Source organism: Staurois parvus, unplaced genomic scaffold, assembly GCF_062004578.1.
Source record: "Staurois parvus isolate SC_StPar_1 unplaced genomic scaffold, SC_StPar_1.0 ptg000649l, whole genome shotgun sequence".
NCBI lineage: Eukaryota > Metazoa > Chordata > Amphibia > Anura > Ranidae > Staurois > Staurois parvus.
In genome coordinates this window covers 997314-1022882 of record NW_028318445.1, presented here as the reverse complement: position 1 = coordinate 1022882, position 25569 = coordinate 997314, and the positions used below count along the sequence as shown (strand labels likewise).

The 25569-nt window shown below is 41.8% G+C and overlaps 1 protein-coding gene across 4 annotated transcripts in view; it reads right to left on the bottom strand.

Annotated features, from left to right (window-relative positions):
• Positions 1-263: 263 nt before the first annotated feature.
• Positions 264-25569, bottom strand: part of LOC149448898 (syntaxin-binding protein 4-like) — a 103874-nt gene continuing 78568 nt past the window's right edge. For all 4 annotated transcript variants that reach the window (XM_089694099.1, XM_089694101.1, XM_089694100.1 and 1 more), the window contains exons 11-22: positions 24387-24453; positions 23538-23632; positions 23337-23433; positions 21104-21240; positions 19905-19997; positions 19598-19663; positions 19179-19367; positions 17684-17794; positions 15275-15321; positions 12586-12692; positions 5708-5765; positions 264-1578 (exon numbers count right to left, since the gene is read on the bottom strand). In XM_089694099.1, coding sequence (XP_089550225.1) covers positions 1467-1578; positions 5708-5765; positions 12586-12692; positions 15275-15321; positions 17684-17794; positions 19179-19367; positions 19598-19663; positions 19905-19997; positions 21104-21240; positions 23337-23433; positions 23538-23632; positions 24387-24453 — 1179 coding nt within the window. In that variant the 3' untranslated portion in view covers positions 264-1466. The remainder of the gene's footprint in view (positions 1579-5707; positions 5766-12585; positions 12693-15274; positions 15322-17683; positions 17795-19178; positions 19368-19597; positions 19664-19904; positions 19998-21103; positions 21241-23336; positions 23434-23537; positions 23633-24386; positions 24454-25569) is intronic.

Sequence of the window (25569 nt, the reverse complement as noted above, 5' to 3'; positions counted from 1 at the left end):
CAACCATTGAAGTCAATGGGACCATGCCTCAACCACATGCCAAACTTTTCGCTTGTGATTCAGTCCCACTGTCTTCAACCCATGTTTCTTTTCAAAAGAGCAGTAAAGTCTCATGTGAAAGGGTCCTCATTGTTCTAAGCCGTGTTTGGGATTCTGTAGTCCTGCGACAGACTGCTGGGTAACAGTCCTACCACCCTCCATGCAGTAACACCATTTTAAAGCATCTTCAAAGCATCACAAGAACTGATGTTTTCATTACAAAATACCATACATAGAATTACTTTTTTATTTCAACATTAAATAATAAAAAAAAAACATGTTTACACTTTGGGGTTTTGGTAGTGACTAGAGCTTCAAACAAGTCAGCCTTTCCAAATTGACTTTGATTACATATGATGAGCAATAGGGAACGCAGGAACCACATCTCAGAGCTGTGACCTGTCTATTGCTAATGGAGACGATTATTAGAGAAATGTTCAGTCCAAGTGACATGATGAAGGTTTATCTTATGATTATATAACCAGGTAATACAGCATGAGAATAGAATAAGAGGGACCAGAACATCTAGGCGTTACGAGTTTTTGTTGGACTTTGTTGAACTTGTTTCCACCATAAAGTAGTCCAGTAACCTGAACCAACAAAAAACGGCCCTGCTTCAGCTGCCTTGGGGTTTTTTTTTACATCACTTGCCTGTGCCATAGTCAGTGTCGTGAAAAATTTGGCACGTTCTGTAGTTCTCCATTCATAAGTTCTCCATTCATTAGTTTTTTATTCAATAGCTGTCCATTCATTAGTTATCCATTCATTAGACCTCTATTTTTTAATTTTCCATTCATAAGTTGTCCATGCATTAGTTTTCTATTCATTAGTTGTCCATTTGTTAGTTGTCCATTCATTAGTTATCCATTTGTTTTCCATTCATTAGACCTCCATTTTTTAATTTTCCATTCATAAGTTGTCCATGCATTAGTTTTCTATTCATTAGTTGTCCATTTGTTAGTTGTCCATTCATTAGTTATCCATTTGTTTTCCATTCATTAGACCTCCATTTTTTAATTTTCCATTCATAAGTTGTCCATGCATTAGTTTTCTATTCATTAGTTGTCCATTTGTTAGTTGTCCAGTCATTAATTATCCATTTGTTTTCCATTCATTAGACCTCCATTTTTTAATTTTCCATTCATAAGTTGTCCATTTGTTAGTTATCCAGTCATTCGTTATCCATCCATTAGTTTTCCAGGCATTAGTTGTCCATTTATAAGTTCTCCAATCATTATTTTTTCCAATCATTAATTTTTCCATTTTTTAGTTCATTCATTAGTTCTTGACATGGACCCACAATCACATTCTTTGGGAAATGCTGTTTTAAGATGGCTAGTGTGACATACCTGCTCTCATTAATCGTACTCACTTTAAGAGTCTCTTTGTAGTCCATACCCACCAGCAGTCCAAGAGGCCATTTTGATCTATTTTGGCTTGTCCTTTGAGCTTTTGGCTGAGTATAACACTTCCTCGCTGCAGCTAAGGCTGTGCGTCCGCGTGCTTCTTGGCGGAGAATGCCAACTCACACTGGAGGTTCTGTTGGAAAAAAAAAGGTTTCATTTAAAGCCTTTTTTGTGTTTTCAGCTCCTCTTACTTAAACAGTATCTAAACCCAAGAACAAAAATGTAATATATTGCAGCTTACTGATCATTAGATGTGGTAGTTGCATTAGTTTTCTTTTTTTACGCCTTTATTATCATCTGGTGATCCTGCCAGAAACATACTTCCTATTATAGGGTGACAACGCTCACTCATTGTACTGTATCTATGGAGGAGCAGCAAAGGAGAAGCTGCACACCAATGACCTGACTTGGCACAGTAAATTTTAATTCAGCCATCAGAGCAATACAACTGCTGGCTCCTTTCACTATTTGAAATTGGCATGGCTGTACGTGACTCCACCTGCACAGCTACATCATTCATTCATAGGAATTGGAAAAGAAAACCATTTACAAATCCCAACTGCCTCTGCAGCAGAGGGACTCGTGAGGTTGTCAATGGAGCACAATATCTGGTACCTCTGTACAGGCCTGCAGCTGGTGACAAAATCTGCAGGAGCCACAGCATTGTGGGCCACTGATTGTGGCTGCAATACTTTGCAGTTTCTAATACAAAATAATAATAAATGCACATTTTTTTTCATTAATCAGTATGAGTAACTTATTATTTTCTTTAAAAAAAGGAGGACTATGCCTTTATACATTTAAGGCGTCTGTCAGACTTGCGTTACTGCTTACTCCCCAGCCAGGACTATTTTGCACCCCAGGCAAGACTAGCTACTTGCGCCCCCCCCCCTAAAAAAAAATTAAAAACAGTAGAAAATATTAAATCAACAACACATGAAACTGCTAAATTTCTTTCAATTTGCAAAAGTAAGTGCCATAAGATGCCACCAGCACCAATAATAAAGACAAAATATATATTAGCCAAATGTAAATTAACTGAATTAAGCAATCAGACAGAGAAACTAAAAAAAAAAAAGACAGTTACAAAACTCCACAGTGACCAGCAGCCGCTGGCCCGCTTGCAGGGGACTGAGTCTGAGAGGAACACTTACCCCAGACACCTGGCATCTTCCTCTGTCCTTTCTTCCTCCCCCTCTGCCTCCCCTCCCCTCAGCTGAAGGATCATTCATGACGTGGTCATGCGATCAATCAGCATCCGCTCCCCTCACCCTGACCAGTGTCCGCCCCTCTCCTCCTCCTGTCACCACCATGACCTGCCATCCTCCTAGGTGCTGCTTGACTCTGACGGCTCCTGCCAGGGTGCGGAGTCCAGGCTGAGGCACTAAGTGAAGACAGGCGGCCTACCAGCACTACTCTTCTTCCCTCTCATACACATTTGGCCCCGATCATCCTACTCACATGGGGTTAACCCTGAAACCAGAGCACACCCCCGCCTATTGATTGGCTCCAGCTGTGTGGAAGAAGGCGGGGCCAGTGCAGGACACGCCCCATTCGGTCACTAGCCTGCTCTCTGTTACAGCTGGAGGATTGTGTGTGCTAGTGTGTGTACTGGAGATATACGGACCGATCCTCCGATCAGAGACTGCCGACCACCCGGGGTCCTGGGCTAATGTCATCATTTCCCATCCTAGGGGGAGCCGACACTTCACTGCTACATGGAATACTGTCATGTGTGTATCATGTGTGTATATATGTACTAAATGGTCATGTGTGTAGACAGGCTGTGAGACAATTGTGCTCCCAGCAACAAGACAGATATGCAAATATGTGACCCACAGAAAAAAGCCCAGTTCTGTGAGGCCGCATATTTGTGTGACATCGGCACCAAGGGGTTAATGGATAAGTTCACCTTTTAACAAAAAATAAAACACATTTTTTGCAGGTAAAAAAAATGTGCATTTATTATTTTTTGTTTCTGGAGCCTCTAAAGCATTGCACCAGTCATCAGCAGATCACTGGTGCCATGCAGGTCTCCTGCAGACCTGTCCACATATCTGCTTGCCTGTACGGGATAAATGGACAAGGAGATATGCTGACAGGAAGACTCTGTGAACTACCACAGCGTTGAACAGCACCATGGTAGCAGGGGCGGACTGACAACTCATGGGGCCCCCGGGCAATAGGGGATCATGGGGCCCCTGTGTCCTCACCCGCACCCAAAAAAAGCCTATGAAAGGTACCAGGGGCATCTCATGGGGCCCCCTACTGACCCCAGGCCCTCGGGCAGTGCCCGAGTTCCCAAATAGTCAGTCCGCCCCTGCATGGTAGGTCATTGAGAACTACAAGCTGGTGCTGCAAAGGATGTCGGGACTTATAACATATTACACCCTGAATATGGGTGTAACATGTTACAAAAGGTGAACTTATCGTTTAGGACAGGATTTCCTTAACTTTGGAGATATTTACTTTCACTTCCTGTAGTGTCTATAGGACAGGAAGGGAATCATTGTTCCCAATAAGACAGCAATAAATAAATAAAAACAGCTTTTCTACAAAATTAAAAATGTATATATACAGTGGGGAAAATAATTATTTGATCCCCTGCAGATTTTGTAAGTTTGCCCACTTACAAAGAAATGAAGGGTCTATAATTTTTATCATAGGTGTATTTTACATGAAAGGGACAGAATATCAACCAAAAATAAAAAAAAAACACAATACAAATGTTATAAACCGAGTTGAAGTTCGGTGAGTAAAATAAGTATTGGATCCCCAAGAAAAACATGTCTTAGTACTTGGTGGAGGAACCCTTGTTGGCGAGCACAGAGGTAAGACGTTTCTTGTAGTTGGCCACCAGGTTTGCACACATCTCAGGAGGGATTTTGGTCCACTCCTCTTTAAAGATCTTCTCTAAATCCTTAAGGTTTCTTGGCTGTCGCTTCGAACATGAAGTTTCAGCTCCCTCCATAAATTGTCTATAGGATTAAGGTCTGCAGACTGGCTAGGCCACTCTATGACCTTAATGTGCTTCTTATTTAGCCACTCCTTTGTTGCCTTGGTGGTATGTTTTGGGTAATCCTCATTGTTTTGGGTCACTGTCATGCTGAAAGACCCATTCACGACCCATCTTCAGTGTTCTGGCTGAGGCAATAAGGTTCTCCTCCAAGATTTTACAATACATGGCTCCGTCCATTGGTCCCTCAATGCTACAAAGTCGGCCTGTACATTTACCACAGACACAGCCCCAACTCACAATGTTTCCACCTCCTCCGTGCTTGACTGTAGGGATGTGTTCTTAGGTTCATAGTAAGCATTTTTTTTCCTCCAAACGCAGCAAGTTGAGTTAATGTCAAAGAGCTCGGTTCTGGTCTTATGTGGCCACATCACTTTTTCCCAATCCTTCTCTGAATCATTTAGATGTTCATTGGCAAACTTCAGATGTGCCTGTACATGTGCCTTCTTGAGGAGGGGGACCGTGCAGGCGCTGCAGGATTTCAATCCATGGTGGTGTATTGTGTTACCAATGGTTTGTTTGGTAACTGTGGTCCCAACTGCCTTGAGATCATTCACAAGCTCCTCCTGTGTAGTTCTGGGCTGATCCCTCATTTTTCTCATGATCATCCTTATCCCATGAGGCAAAATCTTGCATAGAGCTCCAGACTGAGGGCGACTAATGGTCATTTTTTATTTCTTACATTTGCAAATAATTGCTCCAACAGTTGTCTCCTCACCAAGCTTCTTGCTGATGGTCTTGTAGCCCATTCCAGCCTTGCGCATGTCTACAATCTTGTCCATGACATCCTTTGACAGCTCTTTGGTCTTGCCCATGGTGGTGAGGTTTGAATGGAAGGAAGAGATTCTGTGGACAGGTGTCTTTTATACACATGAAGAGTTAGGAGCATCTTCTTAAATTGACAGGACTAATCTGTGTACCACATGAGCGCATTGCCAGTCTGTAGGAGCCAGAATTATTGTTGGTTGGTAGGGGATCAAATACTTAATTTAATCACTGAACTGCAACTCAATTTACAACATTTGTATTGTGTTTTTTCTGGTTTTTGGTTGATATGCTGTATCTATCATTTAAAATATACCTATGATAACAATTATAGACCCTTAATTTCCTTGTAAGTGGGCAAACTTATAAAATCTGCAGGGGATCAAATAATTATTTTCCCCACTGTATATACACCCTTTATATTTAAGCTAAACTGAGCATTACACTCGAATGTCTATGTATTTCTGATGACATAACTCACCCTGATTGATGTGACCGCCGTCTGTTCTTTTGGGGGTCAGCACATGAAAGTGGGCAGGCTGAAATGGCAATACAATATTATTATTTTTATTATTATGCCATAAATGCATAAATGACAACAACCAGACACTCATCCAAAACTGTTGCAAATTACTGTATTTCGGCTGCTATTTATGCTAATCACTACTATATGACCTTATTGTTTGTATATGTTAGTCTGAACCAGGACCAAAAGATTTGATCCCATGATGTAGTAGGAGCTTTGTGTGTTCTGCTCTGCGCAAACTTTGCTGTCATGAGGGATATGGGAACCACTGGAGTATCATGGACTGCCAGCGCCCAAAGCAAGGCAAAAATTGCTCCCCCTAGCCCGTGAACCATTAGAACTCCAAGCAGCGCGCTGCCACTCACTCAGTGGGAGTGCGCCGCTCACTCTTCTCAACTCCACCCATTCTGATGTAGAACCACCCAGCCAACCCTGCCTGCAGCCCACGCAGCCTAAGTTGGAGAGAAGAGGGAACACGCCACTGAGGACCAGAAAAAGAGGACACACACAGACCAATCTCCTACCTCTTCTCAAAACAAAGCCTTACTAATTTTGCAAGGTAAAAAATAATAGTAGGAGGAGATCCTATTGCGCTGCTGAGAGGGAAGGAATACGCACTTGTAAGTTTTATAACTGTATATGCGTTTATGTTTATTGATCCGTATCCACTGATTTTATAATTATTTGTATGTGTAAAAATAGCGCTGCATCATTCTGTTTATTATATTACTAATTTTGCACCCTTAAGAATTTTGCACCCGGGGCAACCTCCCCTGTGGCCCCACCCACGCTACACCGCCGACAGAGACCACATTTTTTTTTAGGATAAAAGTTGGCCATTCCCTAGTAAAATTTCCCAGTAATGAGAGAAGGAGAGAAGCGCCTCTAAGTGCAATATGTCTCTTTATTTAGGTATATAGGTAGGAACACTCACATAGATAGGATAAATAGAAGCATAAAAACCGTGGTTTACTGGTGACCAACAGTAAGGAGGGTATCCATGGTGAAGAGCTGTCATCTGTGTGGGGTAGTGAGAGGTCCGCGTGCCGCTGGAGCAGCGCGGTGGCTGGAGGGGAACAGCGGTGAGGCCGGCCGGCGTGCACGTCCTCCCTTAGGGCCGGGTGGAATGCACGCTGGAACGCCGCTGTTCCTCTCCAGCCACCACGCTGCTCCAGCGGCACGCGGACCTCTCACTTCCCCACACAGATGACAGCTCTTCACCATGGATACCCACCTTACTGTTGGTCACCAATAAACCACGGTTTTTGTGCTTCTATTTATCCTATCTATGTGAGTGTTCCTACCTATATACCTAAATAAAGAGACATATTGCACTTAGAGGCGCTTCTCTTCTTCTCTCACCTACAGAGTCTGCTACAGTCTATTTGGAAGCCTTGCCCTCAGTGCTCCACGGACCCCGACGCTCATCTTCCTTATACAGCCAAAGCTACCACCATTACCCCATAGCAGGATTACCCAGGACTTCCAGCAGTGCTTGCACTGATTACACCCCCCAAATTTCCCAGTAATACAGGCCATAGATGGTTCGAAAATCTGCCGATTTTTCTTTCAGACGATTTTCGTACCGTTAGTGGGTTAATTCGTCGGCCGTTTTTCGTGTTTTTTTGGACTTTTGGATTATCGGTCATGTTGGAAAATTTTTGGAAAACGACCGATTTTCTCCTCAATGATGGTCAAATCGTACGATCAATTTTACGAAAAATTTATGCACATGTGCAGTGACCCGGAAAGAAAGGAACATCATTGAGCAAAACCCCAGTGCTGACATGAATGAAAGCAGTTCATTCAGTTTTTTCATGACTAATGCAGGCCATAGATGGGTCGAAAATCGGCCAATTTTTCTTTAAAAAAAAAACGAAAAATCGGTCGTTCAAGCGGCCGACGTTACCAGCAACGGTAAAAAAAAAATCGGCCGATTTTCATCCCGTCTACAGTCGGCAAAAAGTGTCCCTGCAGAGAGCTCCGCTATTTCTTTGACAGTTCCTTGACATTTATAGCGGTTGCAACAATGTATTTGTATCCATTTGGGATACAGATGTTTTTATTCGGAAACAAATAGATACATTGTTGCAACCGCTATAAATGACAAAGAACTGTCAAAGAAATAGCGGAGCTCTCTGCAGGGACATTTTTTGCCGGACTGGAATTCCTCTTCTTCTTCATCCTCTTCTTCTTCTTCATCTTCTTCATCCTCTTCATCCTCTTCATCCTCTTCTTCTTCTTCTTCTTCATCCTCTTCTTCTTCTTCTTCTTCATCCTCTTCTTCTTCATCCTCTTCTTCTTCATCCTCTTCTTCTTCATCCTCTTCTTCTTCATCCTCTTCTTCTTCATCCTCTTCTTCCTCCTCTTCTTCCTCCTCTTCTTCCTCCTCTTCTTCTTCCTCTTCTTCCTCTTCTTGTTCTGCTTCTTCTTCATCCTCTTCTTCTTTTTTCTTCTTCTTTTTGTCTTCCTCTTGCAGGTCACTGCTCATGCGCAGATTTTTTTATCGGTAAAAAGATCGGCCGATTTGCTCATCATTGCCGCGAAAATTGGCCGATCGGCAAAATCGGCCAATTTTTTTCCAACTTTACCGATAAAAAAAAATCTGCCAAAATACCGAAAAACGGCCGAACAATTAGCCCACTAACGATCCGAAAATCGGCCAATTTTATTTTCGGCTGAAAAATCGGCCGATGTTCGACCCGTCTATGGCCGATTTTCATTATCATTGGTGGTTATGTCGGCTATAAGACCGACCGATATTTCGTTTATTGAACGAACAATCGGCATAATCGGCAGATTTTCGAACCATCTATGGCCTGCATAAATGTTCCTTACGAAATTTGTCAGAAATTTCTCCATACATTCAACAGCTTGACAAATCTCATTCCAAATGTCATTTGCTTTTAACATTTTATTTTGGAACACATGGACTTTATGGAACAAAAACCAAATACACTGTTAGAAATTTGTTTGTTGGAGAAACAATTTCCATCCTGGTCCTTTCAACATCGATTTGACCCCACATTAGAAAATCAAACAAATGTTCTTAAAACGAAAAAAAAAAAAAATATGAACAAAATTCTACTAGTGTATAGAAAGCTTCATTAGATGTAGAATTGAAGTACCACAATGTAATATTCAAGGCCAGAGACATGTTAATTCGAAAGAGAGGTTGTTTACAAAGCCAACGCATGTGTGGGACTGTAGCTGTGCCCTCCTTTTCGTGTGCAAAGGTTGCCAAACCAATATTCAAGGGGATTGCAACCCAAGGACAAAAACGTAATATATTAAAGCTCATCAGTCCTTAGATGTGGTGGCTGCATTGGATTTATTTTTTTAGGCTTTTTTCCCCCCTTTCTTTTCACCCCGTGATCCTGCTAGTAACACACTTCCTGTCCCAAGGTGACAACATTCACTCACCACACCGTATCCATGACGGAACCATGGCTGTCACTATAGACGGCTCTCCTGAATACAAACACGTCTTCCTATATTGGGGTCAGGGAATATGTAGTTTACAGAAGATAGTTTGGAAAGTGCAGCTCACATGGACATGGCAATTCTGGCAGGATCAACAGGTATTTTCTGAACATGCTGAAAATGTTCTTAGGCTGAATAAGGAAAACTAATGCTGCCGGCACATCTAAGGACTGGTAAGCTACAATATATTGAATTTTTTTCTTGGATTTGGATATTCTTTAACCATTTCAATACCGGGCACTTTTACCCCCTTCCTGCCCAGGCCATTTTTCAGGTTTCAGCGCTCTCACATTTTGAATTATTATTATTATTATTACTACGAGTTTATATAGCGCCAAAGGGTTTGCTCAGCGCTGTACAATAGGGGGGACAATACATGGCACAGATATAGATATACAGAAATCCCCCTGCGCTCCACAGAACCTAGTGAGTAAGCTGCTAACACCTATTCTCTATACCGCAAGATATGTGAAACAAAATAATATAAGTGGTGAAGCGCTCAACTTAAATAATCAAAAAAACGAGTGCATTAACCCCATATGTAAATATTACATCCCTGGTGATATAATGATAAACAAATAATACCTCTTAAGCTATGAAAATATACAAATAATAATAAATAAAAAACTAGTGCAATATCCTCATATATGCATAATATATCCCTGGTGGTGTAGTGATGAACGACTAATATCTCTTAAACTGTGCAAAAGTGATACTTAAATACAATTAATTGAACCAATTTAAATAAAGTATTAATTACAATAAATTAGATAGTGATGCCACACTGTGCAAAAACATAGGAAAGTGTTCAAATAATGTCACTCCATGCTGCAATAGTGCTCTTCGTGAAAATCTTGACGTGACTCCCCTCAATAATAGCCAAAATGCCCCCTCACCTTCCACATTCGACCCTTGCGGGTCACAGAGCTTTTTATATATATATATATCTCTGCCAGATATTATTCTCCTCCACTGCCTCCACCGACCATGATCCTCCTCCAGGCAGTAAGTTACACTCCAATACCTCCCCTCACCAGACGGACTCTGCCAGATATTATTCTCCTCCACTGCCTCCACCGACCAAGATCCTCCTCCAGGCAGTAAGTTACACTCCAATAACCCTCACAAAATGGACTCAAACACAGGGCGCATATGGAAAACAAAAGCAAACCTCCATAGTGCAACACTGTTTAATGCACTTCAACGGTACAATGAAACATTACACTCACATGTCCTCCAATAAAGTGAAGCAGTTCCCATGTACTATGGGTGTATACAGGTGTCCAAAGATGGCGTCCGAACCCGGAACCGGAAGTACGTCACCCCTATGACCGGAAATACGTCGACGCGTTGCGCCACGATCACGTGGCTTCTTCAGGATCCTGCCTGGAGGAGGATCATGATCATGGTCGGTGGAGGCAGTGGAGGAGAATAATATCTGGCAGAGATATATATATATATAAAAAGCTCTGTGACCCGCAAGGGTCAAATGTGGAAGGTGAGGGGGCATTTTGGCTATTATTGAGGGGAGTCACGTCAAGATTTTCACAAAGAGCACTATTGCAGCATGGAGTGACATTATTTGAACACTTTCCTATGTTTTTGCACAGTGTGGCATCACTATCTAATTTATTGTAATTAATACTTTATTTAAATTGGTTCAATTAATTGTATTTAAGTATCACTTTTGCACAGTTTAAGAGATATTAGTCGTTCATCACTACACCACCAGGGATATATTATGCATATATGAGGATATTGCACTAGTTTTTTATTTATTATTATTTGTATATTTTCATAGCTTAAGAAGTATTATTTGTTTATCATTATATCACCAGGGATGTAATATTTACATATGGGGTTAATGCACTAGTTTTTTTGATTATTTAAGTTGAGCGCTTCACCACTTATATTATTTTGTAATACATGGCACAGTACAACAACAACAAACAACGTACGAGGGGTAAGAGGGCCCTACTCTTACGAGCTTACAATCTGACAATTGCGCGGTCATACAACATTGTACCCAAACTAAAATTTTATCATTTTCTTCACACAACTAGAGCTTTCTTTTGGTGGTATTTAATCACCGCTGGGATTTTTATTTTTTGCCAAATTAACAAAAAAAACCCGAAAATTTTGAAAAATGAACACGTTTTTCTTTGTTTCTGTTATAAAAGTTTGCAAATAAAGAATTGTTCTTCATAAATTTAGGCCGAGATGTATTCTACTACATGTCTTTGGTGAAAATAACCCAAATTAGGATGTAATTTTTAGTTTGTAGGAAAGCTATAGAGTTCACAAACTATGGTATAGATCTGAATATTGATCAATCCTGAAGTACTGACAGCCAATCTAATTTCTTGAGGTCCAAGAATGTCAGAACAGTACAGATATCCCCCAAATGTCAGAACAGTACAGATATCCTCCAAATGACCTCTTTTTGCAATGTAGACAGTCCAATGTATTTTATAAGAGGCATGGCGAGTTTTTTGAAGTTGTATTTTTTTGTCATAATTTTTCGGAAAATTAAAAAATTAAAAAAATTATTTTATTATTTTCACTATGTTTTTTTTACATATTGTCACCAGTGCAGTACAGTGTCATCATATAACTGGCATGGCGGTGATCAGGGACACTGACGGTGTATATACTGTATATAATTTTTTTTTTTTTCTTTTTTTAAGATTTCTTTTTCATATTTCACTATGGCCAAAGTAGTACAATGTTACCATAGTAACATTGTACTACTTTGTGTAAAAAAAAAAAAAAATACCGATCACTTCCCCAATTTGCTTATAGCAAAGAATTACTTTGCTATAAGCAAGCATTTACCTGAATGACATCGATTCATTCAGGTTTTTTTTTTTTTGTGCTTAGCTGTGATTTGGCCACGGCTAATCACATGACACAGCTGGGCTGTGATTGGCCCTGCTTGTGCATGTGATTGCTGTGACCATTCACAGCTAGGCACACTAGTATACAACGGATGGCATGAATGAAGCCATCCATTGTATACAACTGTCATGTGACCTGCTGTGATTGGTCACAGCAAGTCACATGGTACTGGCAATGGGGCCGGTACTCAGATCTGTCACCTCGTACACGGCCGGTGACAGATCGTGCCACTGTGCGACTCTGCAGGCACGCAAACTGCGCATGCCCGGGAGGACGCCATATGGCGTCCACCTGGATCCCTGAGGTATATTGCCGGTCGCCAAACGGCCATTGGCCGGCGGCTAATGGTTAAAACTAAGCACACTAAGGAGAAATAATTTTTTGTTTAATTCATTGCTTCATCAAAGTGGAATGTTTACAGGTCATAGATAGATTACACATGGGTATCTTACCATTACAAGATTCTAGGATATCACTGACTTCTGTAGCCAGCACCTGTGCAGAGGGCAAGCAGGCATTCAAAGCATTGCCATCATAGCTCCTCTCCAGACCTTCACACCTACAAGAAAGAGAAAAAGAAACATTTAGGGTGCATATATTACCAACGGGGCGGCACAGTGGCTTAGTGGTTAGCACATCTGCCTTGCAGTAAATGGGTCATGGGTTCAATTCCCGACCATGGCACCCCCTGCATGGAGTTTGCATGTTCTCCCTGTGCTTGCGTGGGTTTTCTCCGGGTCCAAAGACATGCTGGTAGGTTAATAGACTCCTGTCTAAATTGTCCTAGCTTCATCCCCTTCCATGCAGGATCTCCTGCATGGTGGGGGTTGGGGAAAGACCTGGCAACCTACCCTGTAAAATAATTGCTAAGAGAATTCATGGAAAAAAGTTGCTTACGAGTGACAGTCCATGCAATCGCCAAGGGTCAGATACAACTGGATAGATAGATGGATGGATGGATAGATATTACCAATGCTATGAAATATGGGCTCAAACCTAAACAAGCCATTCAATTTGTATCCTATTGTGCAAGCCCCAATATTATAGTGTCTGATAGTTGTTGGTAGATGTAAAGGCAATAGCACAATCAGGTTGTAGAGTCTGGTACAACAAATATAACTACAGCCGTGGCCAAACGTTTTGAGAATTACGCAAATATTCATTTGCCCAATGTCTGCTGCCTCAGTTTTTATAATGGCAATTTGCATATACTCCAGAATGTTATGAAGAGTGATCAGATGAATTGCAATTAATTGCAAAGTCCATCTTTGCCATAAAAATTAACTTCATCCAAAAAAAAAAAATTGCACTGCATTTCAGCCCTGCCACAAAAGGACCAGCTGAGATCATGTCAGTGATTCTCTTGTTAACACGGGAGTCAGTGTTGATGAGGACAAGGCTGGAGATCACTCTGTCATGCTCATGGAGTTTGAATAAAAGACTGGAAGCTTTAAAAGAAGGGCGGTGCTTTAAATCATCGTTCTTCCTCTGTTAACCATGGTTACCTGCAAGGAAACTTGTGCAGTCATCATTGCTTTGCACAAAAAGGGATTCACAGGCAAAATTGCTACTAAGATTGCACCTAAATCAACTGGATCATCGAGAACTTCAAGAAAAGAGGTTCAGTGGTTGTGAAGAAGGCTTCAGGGTGCCCAGGAAAGTCCAGCATGCATCAGGACCATCTCCTAAAGTTGATTCAGCTGCGGGATTGGGGCACCACCAGTGAAGAACTTGCTCAGGAATGGCAGCAGGCAGGTGTGAGGGCATCTGCACTCACAGTGAGGCGAAGACTTTTGAAGGATGGCCTGGTGTTAAGGGCAGCAAAGAAGTCACTTCTCTCCAGGAAAAATATCATGGACAGACTGATATTCTGCAAAAGGTACAGGGATTGGACTGCTGAGGACTGGGGTAAAGTCATTTTTTTCTGATGAATCCCCTTTCTGATTGTTTGGAGCATCTGGAAAAAACCTTGTCTGGAGAAGAAAGGTAAGTGCTACCATCAGTCCTGTGTCATGCCATCAGTGAAGCAATCTGAGACCATTCATGTGTGGGGTGCTTCTCAGACAAGGGAGTGGACTCACTCACAATTTTGCCTAAGAACACAGCCATGAATGAAGAATGATACAAAAACATCCTCTGAGAGCAACTTCTCTCAACCATCCAGTTTGGTGATGAACAATGCCTTTTCCAGCATGATGGAGCACCTTGCCATAAGGTAAAAGTGATAACTAAGTGGCTTGGGGAACAAAACATCAAAATTTTGGGTCCATGGCCAGGAAACTCCCCAGACCCTAATCCCATTGAGAACTTGTGGTCGATGCTCAAGAGGCAGGTGAACAATAAAAAACCCACAAATTCTGACAAAGTCCAAGCATTGATTATGCAAAAATGGGCTGCCATCGGTCAGGATGTGGCCCAAAAGTTGATTTGCAGCATGCCAGAGCGAATTGCTGCGGCCTTGAAAAAGAAGAGTCAACACTGTAAATACTGACTGCATAAACTCAATGTCATTGTCAATAACAGCCCTTGACACTTATCAAATGCTTGTAATTACACTTCAGTATTCCATAGTAACATCTGACAAAAAGGTCTAAAATGCTGAAGCAGCAGACTCTGAAAATTAATATTTGTGTCATTCTCAAAACTTTTGGCCAGGGCTGTACTCCTGTATAATAGCAAAAACAACATGGAAAGTTATTACAAAGGTTTTTTTTAGAGGATGTCAAAGTGAATGTAATTTAATCCAGTGGATTCAAATGATCTGAAGGTAGGTCATTTCTAAGCTTCTTGATGTAAGGCTGCAAGTAAAGGTTGGAAGCAGGGGCAGACTGACAACTCATGGGGCCCCTGGGCAATAGAGGATCATGGGGCCCCTGTGTCCTTGCCTAGACTCAAAGCACACCCAAAAAAGCCTATAAAAAAAAGGTACCAGGGGCATTTCATGGGGCCCCCTACTGACCCCGGGCCCTCGGCAGTGCCAGAGTGCTCGAATGGTCAGTCCGCCCCTGGGGAAGGTTTTTTCACAAGCTAGAAGCCTCTGCAACCCCGCCACGTCCTGCATCCATGTTCTATCTGAATAAATATGGCACAAGCACAGCAATAAATGTGCAAAGTGATAATGGTAAAGGAAACAAACCATACCTTTTCTCATCATGTAGCTGGACTGAAGTTAGAAGTGTCTGAATTTTCTTCAAGAAAAAAAAAAAACATTGTGTGAACTCACAGAAAGCTACCTGAAAAAAGTCAAAAATAAACATTTCCAACAGGTTAAAGAAGATAGGAGGTGGAGGTGTATAGTAGGAGACATAAGTATAGAAGAGTATAGTGGATAAAGATGTAGATTATTTAAGAGAAGGTGAAAGATGAAGGGATAAGGAATGTTAGTGATGTTAGATATGTACCATGGCATATATTCATGGTGGAGTGAGGAAGACCAGTTGAGATGCGTTAAGGTAGACTGTATAGGAAGGACAGTGATATATGCTGCTCATAATTTTTAAATAAACATTTTGAAAACCCATCAGATCTCAATGGGGAAAAATCTCCTGCTTGATATCTATACTGATATGGACGGGGTAATGTGTTAGGAACATAAGGATGCTCCATTGTTTTTTGTAAATTAAAATGATCAACCTACAGAGGACTGAATTCAAAGACACCCTGAAAATTAAAGTGAAAAAATAATGCAGCAGGCGAGTCCATTTTGCTGAAATGTCATTGCAACAACTCAGAATGGTCCTCAGTAGTTTGTATGGCCCCCACGTGCTTGTATGCATGCCTGACAACGTTGGGGCATGCGCCTAATGAGATGACGGATGGTGTCCTGGGGGATTTCCTCCCAGATCTGGACCAGGGCATCACTGAGCTCCTGGACAGTCTGAGGTGTAAAACTAGTGAAAACAGTCAGAAAAGATGAGTAGGGAACAAAATGTCAGTGACCTCCACCTGTATAACCATTCCTGTTTTGGGGGTAATCTCATTGTTACCCATCTAGTGCACCTGTTGTTAATTGAATGAACACCAAAGCAGCCAAAACTGATTAACAACCCCCTCTACTACTTAACTGACCAAATCAATATCCCAGACGTTTAATTGACTTGATGCTATACTCTGATTAAAAAGTGTTCCTTTATTTTTTTGAGCAGTGTAGATCATCTGGTAGAAGACAAACGTGTGGAGATGTAGACTGGTGGGGAAGATGTACAGAGCAATAATTTGGTCAATAGAAGGTGCACCATTGAGCATTGGTCCTGACGAAGCTGAGTGAGATACGCCCATCGGCGAAACGCGTTGACGTCATACGTCAGATACGTCACTTCCGGTCATGCGCACTAGGTGGAACGCACGCTGACCCATAGGGAGGAAGCCATCTTCACAAGCCATGAGGCAAGCTTAAGCAGCACAAGCGCCGAGAAGGGGCTGGAACCCGCGGTATATCGGCGGATGTCAGCGGTGGTTCCTTGGCCGCCTTGGCCCTGTATGGCAGTACCTACGAAGGACTTTTCTTTCATTCCTGTTATCCATAGCACAGGTGGTGAGTGGATCGTTACAGGACATTAGATATATGGTCCTCTGTGATCTATATGACCTATATATCTTCCATAGAGTGTTAGCTCTGTCAGTGACTTTCCACATATTGTTTGTTTCACTACAGGATGGGGACATCATGGTGCTAAGTATAGGAAACAAGATATACCATCATATATATCTCAACAGGCAGAAGAGTCTTTGGGATGTGTCGTATCTTTTCCTACAAATAGTGGTGTATAGTCCACATGCAGTGGTGAAGAAACCATTTCAAGCAGAATGCTGCTGTGTGCATCTTTTCCTCCATCCTGGAAATAAATGGGGCATATTTCCATCTAAGAGCTTTAGGAAACAGCTATCTATTTTACAGATGAATGGGCCCCAACCACTTGTGCCGGCACAGGAATGTATTGTATAATATATTTGACATTTATGTCTTTCTTCATATAGGCCTGAGGCCTGCTACTCTCCTTTTTGACGCATATTGTGCTTGCTCAATTGCATACATGTGATATACACATTATAGCATAATTTTTGGATTCCTTGATAGGGATTTGCCATAATGGTTACTGCTTAATCCCTTATATCCTCCATTTTGGTATGCCCATGGCATAATTTTTGGATACACCTCCCTAGGGAAGTGTTCACCTATGTGTTTGTGCTGCAGGGACACTAGACTCATGTAGCCATTTTTCCTGCTGTACACACACATTTAGACCAGTTCTGGTGTCATTTTAAATGGTTTTAGGTCTGTGTGTATTGTCTCATACTGAGGTGATGGTAAACCAGGGCAAATGCCCATATGTCATATCTATATATGTGTAATAAAGCAGAATTTTTGGAAATTATTTCCTGAGTGTCACGTTCTGTTCATTATGTAGCCGCTTTTCTGTGAATCTCTTTTCACAACCCCCTTTTTTGTATGCCTCTTTTGGCTACTGAATGGAGACCATACATTGGGTGACACGCTAATTTATTCAATAACCTCTTAAATAATTATCTTAGTATAGTTATCAAACTTACCTGTACAAAGTTGAGGAGTTTCTTATTAGACACTTCCAGGTGTTTGCGAGTGATTTCAGATTTACGCAACTGACAATCTGACAATGATAACCGTCTGTTTAAATCCAAACCCTAAAAAGGGGACACCATTTAAATCATTTCCTAAATGAATGACTTAACTCTAGAAGTAATTTAGTTTTTAAATATATCATTTATTACAAGCCTTTGTAGTTTGCTCTATGCTTTTTAGTCATGGCTTTCTGCCTTCATGGGTATTTTTCGTATGTTGGTATGGGATACAATTGTCAGGACCAGGGTCTGAATCTGTGCCCTCTGCTGTGTCTGGTGATGTCTTTTCTTGCTGAGTCACCTGGGATTCTGGATAGCTTACTGGACAAATCCTTGAAGATCTTGCCTTGAACCATGATTTTCTTTTGAACCTTGAACCATTTGCTCCTACCATGAACCTCCTATTTTAGCCATGCCTTTGCACTTCCTGTTTTCCAAATTATTGTGGTCTCCATCTAATATCTCCAACATCTCGCTCTTTTCACTCCTGCTGCCATCCGTATCTCCCCTACCACACGTTGTTGACCTTTGGCTTGTTCCTTAACTACGCTTCTGCTTAATCCCAACCTGCGACCACTTGTTTATGACCTTTGGCTTATTTACTTACTACATTTCTGCTTGATCCCTACCTGCTATATCTGCTACTGGACCCTGGCTTGCTCACCTCCTGGTGGGCAATCCTGAGGACCGTGACTTGCTACTAACATACAGCAAAACCCTTCTTCACCATCGGGAGCTTTGGTGTACACCAGTTAGTTCCAAGACTCTGCACCTGGGGTGAACCCATGTCTTCCACCAGGGTAACCTGCTTCTGCACTTATCCAGCCTCTCTACTGCTATAGCTACTGGTCTGCAAGCCTGACCTCTAAATGTGTGAAAACAATACTGATTTCTATTTGCAATAACAGCTGCAGTTGAGATTACAATAGGACTGAGTCATTTTTTATCCAAAGGCATTGTAAAAGATTCAAAAAGAAATGCCAATATTTATGTAAATGCTATAGGATAGTGTGTACAAGCCAGTAGACTTGGGTCATCCAAGGGAGGTCAGCTTTTTAACCTACTCAGTTTGATAGACCATGCCCAAAGACCAAAAAACACCAGTTGCCAGTAACCCAATACAATGTGTGCTTTCTTTTACCACGGTTTGACCTAAATTTGCATAATTGTTCCCTCCTAGTATGTTTACTTTAACTGAATACTTGTGAATGCCCAAAGATAACTGACATTGGTATGTGAAGATACCAGGGGCAGACTGACAACTCATGGGGCCCCCGGACACTAGGGGATCATGGGGCCCCTGTGTCCTTACCCAAACTCAAAAAAGCCTATGAAAAAGGTACCAGGGGCATCTCATGGGGCCCCCTACTGACCCCGGGCCCTCGGGCAGTGCCCAAGTTTCCAAATGGTCAGTCCGCCCCTGGAAGATACATTAATATTCTCTTACCTCGTTGACTTCCAGAGTCATCATCTTCTTCCCTGACAACTGTTTCTTAAGCTCCGTAATTTCAGCTTCCAGAAGATGAATGACCTCCTCGTAGTCATGTTCAGCACTGTGAGCCTGTTGCTGGGCTGCGTCTGCCACGTCTAATTTGTTGTGAAGACAGCGATTCTCAGACAGGAGTCCAAGGACTTTCTAAAAAATGTCCAGGTTTGATATATTAAGATTTCAGACCTGTTTCCTGAGACTCGTATTACAACCTAACTCCAGTTTATAAAATATTTTTGATGAGGGCGTAAGTTAAAATCTCCCTGACCAAGAAAGCAATAAACACACCCAAAAAGGTGCCTTCTATGCTCTGTTTATAACTAAATAGTATGTTTTTGCTTGAGTTTGGCTTTAAGGCTTGAGAAGATTGTGCTCACCTGGTTCATCCTTTGGAGTTCCTCTTCTGTCACTTTCTTACTGGTTTCCACTTCTACCAGCAGTGCCTAAAAATTCAAAGAAACCTAAATGAATTAAAATAAAAAACAATTCCACTCAATGATATGCTGAAAAAATGTCCTTGTTTTGTCCTGTGTCTCTGGGAAAGGAAGTAAAGTTAAATTTCCCCAATTTGAACATAGGTGAAAATACTTTTCCTCAATCTAGTTAAGCTACCTACCTACCTCTTTGCAGCAATAACGTCAAAACTAAAGGTGCTCTAAATGACCCTCCTGTGCTAACACTCACCTTCAGACGCCGGACCTCTTGCCTCAATTCTGATACCTCGTCCTGCAGCTGTTCCAGTTCTAAGCTTTCGGAGAACCTTGGTAAGTCTTCTTCCTGCACATTATAAGGAGGACACATCAAAATTAGACATATCTGTTGTAATTTCTCTGAACAGTAACCCATCTTTAAATCTCTATGGAACCTTCAGGGTGCTATGTGTGATGGTGCCCCATAGCAAAACAATTTAGGAGCCCTGTACTCTCCAATCTCCATCGTTTTACAATACAAAATAATAATTGCTCTAATAGCAATTGTGAAGTTTTTCCAAAACTAATTATACGGTCATTTTACTAAAATGTATAAATCAATGTGTAGCTAAACATTGTTGGAAACCAGAGCAGTTGCATGGTCTGTCATCACTATGGTCACACTTTCAGGAATGCTCCCTATTTGGAAATTACCTCCTCTGTTAGTAACTTTGTACTGAGTTTCAACCCTAGGGTTTCTCCAGAGGTTGATAGGAGTTCTTTGAATGTGGCTCATGGATCTTTCACCTGATAGTGCCTCCATATTCCTGGACCCAATGCCACTTGGAAGAGCCAGCAGTATGACACCAACCATCTTTTTATCTGATAGTGGCGTTCTGATCACCTCTGTACAGGAAACATACACTGACCATAAATGTAACAAACATTCTTCCCTCTCACTCCAATTATTTAGTTTTAGCTGGGGTCCCCCAAGACATGAAACCTATGTCAAGGGATCCTCTGGGGTAAAAGGGTTGAGAAAAGCTGATTACGATATTGAAGAAAGAGGTTGAGCATTACAGCCAGGAAACAAGAATGTTCAGATGGAGAGGTCATCAATGGCAGCCTCCATGACAAGAGTTTGATCATTGATCAATTTATTGCAAAATATTTAGCTGATCTAGAAGGGAGTTAAGAAAAAAAGAAGGTGTTTTAATCACAAAATGGAAAGTGGGGTTTTATATTAACTGTCTTTGACCATTTGCCGCTGCAACATGTTTCATACCAAACAATGTCCTTTGTCATGTACCACCATTTCACTCCAAAGTCAAGGCCATAGTAAACGATCCACACTATTATCACCTCCCAACAGAAAGTTATAACCCCACCCATAATAGATGACAGTCAGGAAATGACAGGCTGAAGTTCCACCTATAATAGGTGTTGGTTAGGTAATGGCAGGCAGCAGCGCACCTTGGTGACCAGGGAGTGGAATGCTGAAGTGTCGAGTAAGTTGGCCACTTCACAGTGGGTGAAGAGCAGGCAGCTGGCATCTAGGCTTGCCTCCTCCAATTCATCCTGCAGACAGTCACGGAGAACCTGCAGCAAGTCTGAACAGAAGAGACACAGCTAAACAACTTAATAACTATCAAAATTTGAAGCTGAACTCCTTTTGGTACTTGACCTTTAAATGATTGCTTGATGTGATTGCAGCTGATAGTGTCATGCCAAAACTGAATTGAAAAACCAAAGTTACAAGCACAATAAATGTGTATTTATTACCAAATAAATGTGTATTTTTTCTGAAGACAGGTCACATAAATCAAAGAATACAGACATTTTGGGGATTAATAGAACTCCTACTTTAAAGCGTGTGACTGCCTAGAGCATTGGTCTCCAACTGTGGCCTGCGGACCAAATGCGGCCCTTTGCTTGCCTTTATCTGAGGAACTTTCTCTCCTACTAATATGAGGCATCATTCCTCCTACTGACACCATTGATGGGACATTATACCTTTCACTGATACCAACATTGGGGCACTATTTCTCCCACTGACCCCAACGATGGGGCACTATTTCTCCCACTGACACCAATGATGGGACACTATTCCTCCCACTGACCCCAATGATGGGGCACTATTCCTCCCGCTGACCTTAATGATGGGGCACTATTCCTCCCGCTGACCCCAACGATGGAGCACTATTCTTCCCACTTACACTAAAGAAGGGGCACTATTCCTCCCACTGACCCAAATGATGGGACACTATTTCTCCAACTGACCCCAACCATGGGGCAATATTCATCCCGCTGACCCCAACGATGAGGCACTATTCCTCCTACTGATACCAATGATGGGGCACTATTCCTCCCGCTGACCCAAACGATGGGACACTATTTCTCCGACTGACCCCAATGATGGGGCACTATTCATCACGCTGTCCCCAACGATGAGGCACTATTCTTCCCACTGATACCAATGATGGGGCACTATTCCTCCCACTGATACCAATGATGGGGCACTATTCCTCCCGCTGACCCAAATGATGGGACACTATTTCTCCGACTGACCCCAATGATGGGGCACTATTCATCCCGCTGACCCCAACGATGGGGCACTATTCCTGCCACTTACCCTAATGACGGGGCACTATTCCTCCCGCTGACCCAAATGATGGGACACTATTTCTCCGACTGATCCCAATGATGCGGCAGTACTCCTCTCACTGACCCTTACGATGGGGTCATTATTCTACCCCTACTGACCACCAAGCCTGAGGCATTTTTTAGTTTGGATATATGATTATTGACATTTTACAATAATACAGTAAAAAGCGTATGATATGAAAGTATCAAATGACGGCTCCAGTACAGCATATGTAATCAGTCAAACCCGCAGCCAAGATGAAGCATAAGGGCCCAGAGTCCATTAGTGTGCCACATGTGCAGTACTAGGAAAATGAACTATAGAATGCAATGTACCCATTATAAGTGTATACTCAAATCGAGAGGATATAGTTTTTAAATAAGGGGGGGGGGCAGGAAAAGGAAAAAAGAAGAAGAGTAAGGGAGAAGTCAAAGAGAGAGAAGGTATAAGATTTATTGGGCTATTACATTGGTCCATCTAGTCTTGAGTCACAGCCTACAAAGCCTAAACCATGGGGAGAAAGAGCTTGTATGAATAAAGGGGGAGGCAGAGCAAGGCCATCCGGGGGTGCTTGGGTGTTTAATAATTCCCCATTTAAAGTTTAAAGGAAGGTGTCCCTAGCTCGACTGTAGAGAAGAGAACTATAAAGGGGGTCTCAGCGCCTGGAGCTCTCAATGCCTGAGGCATTTTTTTACTCCCAAAAACCCCAGTCCGCCCTCCTAAAGTCTGAAGGACAGTAAACTGGCCCTTTAGAAAGTTAGGAGAAGTCTGACCTAGAGGAAGGGTCCCTGAAGGGACCCAAAACATGAGTATTCTTTGACTTAAGTGAAGCTGTCTTCACAATAAATAAGTAAATATTTTTTTGCAGTGCTTGTGACTTTGTATCGTTCTAGGGCTAACCAATTGCCTATAAAAGCAACACGGTTTTATAATTTTTAATAGCATTCAATCAAAGAACACTAGTCAGAAATTGGCATTTTAAAGAGTTGAAGTCTATTCTCCTAACTTGCTATAATGTGTTATATGTGAACGGCTAGCGTAGTATAGTACATAAGCAGATACCTCCATAGCTCATGGTGCCCTGGCAGTCAGTTATTAGGCTCTGATGGATCTCTCTCCTCTTCTCTTCTGAAACCTCCAACCCCAGAAACTGCAAGACCTGAAGTGCAGAATAATGACTGGTTAGTCTTGGATCATATAAAAATCCATCAACTGTATACACAGTGAATGTTCCAGGGCTCCAAATCTCTTTATAGCGCCCACCAGGTCTAGTTTCTCCTCCTTGATCCGGACATGGGGATCCAGCATGACTTTTTGCTTGAGAGATGATGGCCTGTGAATTGGTGAGGATATGGGAACTGCAAAGAAAAATTAAACAATAAGAACAGCTCTCAATCAATATCTACCAGAAATTCTCACACTTTATGGGCTGGGACAAAAAACATCACCAAATCCAAAACTGAACCCACAAATCCTTAAATACATGTGAACCCTAAATGTATTTCTCAGTACATTTGGCATTAGTCCTCACAATATGCAGATTTATTAAGCAAATCGTTTTTTTGAAAATCTATTACAGTGTTTCTTTACTACAGATCCCACCAGTAGCACGTCCTGTTGCAGGCTGACAATGCTAAGGCATTACCTTGCAATTACCAGTAGTGATGTCAGCCATTCATTCAAGATCCTGCAATTGGCCAATGGGCTGTCTGTCTAATAGACATTTTAAGCAGCCCAATGGCCACATGATGGAACAGCACAGCATGCTGACATTGCTGCTGCTAATTGTTAGTCAGTTGGTTAGCAATGTCAGCATGCAACAGGAAGTGCTATTACTGGCAGGATCCCCAGTTAAGAAATGATTCTTTTACGATGATTCTGATTCAGGCTGACAATGCTAAGCAAAATGTCCCAATTTTTCTCATACGTTTCAGCAGGGCAAGGACTCCCAATTTCACTTATCCTTACTGACCAGTCAATCAACAGGGAGGCTAACCTCAATCTCTGATATACCGATGGCCACTAGAGGCAGCATTTACAAATCTAAATATGAAACAGGTCAGTGTTACTATAATAACGTACTGAAGATACAGCGTCTTCTGTGAGTCTTACCTGAAATGGTGAGTTCCGGAGGACAGATATCAGGGGATGGCGAAGGCACGTTGTTTTCATGTCGGCACTGAAATGCAACAAAGGAGAGTTACCCAGAAAAAAATGATCATACGTCTACAAATGAGGATGCAGATAAGAGATGTGACCTCCACCTTAGCGCTTTCAGGTGCAACTCACTGAACCTAATTGACCCAATAGAGGGCATGAGGTCCATATGCACTCATGGCGTGTAACTGAAGTAGAAGATAGGTCCAGGGAAATCCTGACACTCCACCAACTGAGAATGCTCTGACTGATCCTATGACAGGTCTGCGACACTGGGTCCCATATAGATCAGTGGATCACTACAATATAATACCAAACATCACTAGCACCATGGTCCCTGGACCATCTTTCTGCTTGAATTAAACACCAGGTCCTGTATAGATCCATGGAAAACGCCAATGGAATACCAAACATTAATAACACCATGAAAAAGGAAACTCCAGACAAGTAGAAGTACCATCTACTGTAAATTTTTTTAGATATATGCAATTCAGATGTTCACAATAAAAACCAGTATGAAACTGCAGGACAAGCAGTTCATGTTAAAAAAGGAGAGTTATTGTCAATCTAAAAGGCTCCTTTCTACGCGTTTCATAATTGACATCAACAGGGCCTGCAGATTTTATGTTGGATTTAATTGTGAACATTTGTATTGCACATATCTAAATAAAACTATACTGGAAGGAATGTATACAGTCTGAAGCTTCCTTTTTCATAGTGATATTCATGTTCGGTATTACATTGGAGAAATCCACGGATCTATAAGGGACGTGGTGTGGCAGGCCTGGAGGTGGGATCGGTTGGAGTTGTCAGAGCAGCAATGGGTTGTCACTGGAATATCCTCCTGCTTACACACAAAAAGCACATATTAACCTAAATATTCTCTGTGGGGTCAATTAGGTCTGGTAAGTTACACCTGTAAGTATCTACAGTGGAGGTCAGGTCTTTGTGTCTGCATCCGCACAGTGACATTTCTTGTTGAAGCTCTACAAATTTGGACACTTTGTTTTGTTAGATGGTATATCGTCCTTATGCCAGCAGCTATCTAAAACAGTTTTCTCAGACCTTTTTACCCCAGAAAAAACATTCAGGCGTCAGGGAGCCCCTGCTAAAAATAATTCATTGGTGGTCAGTGAGA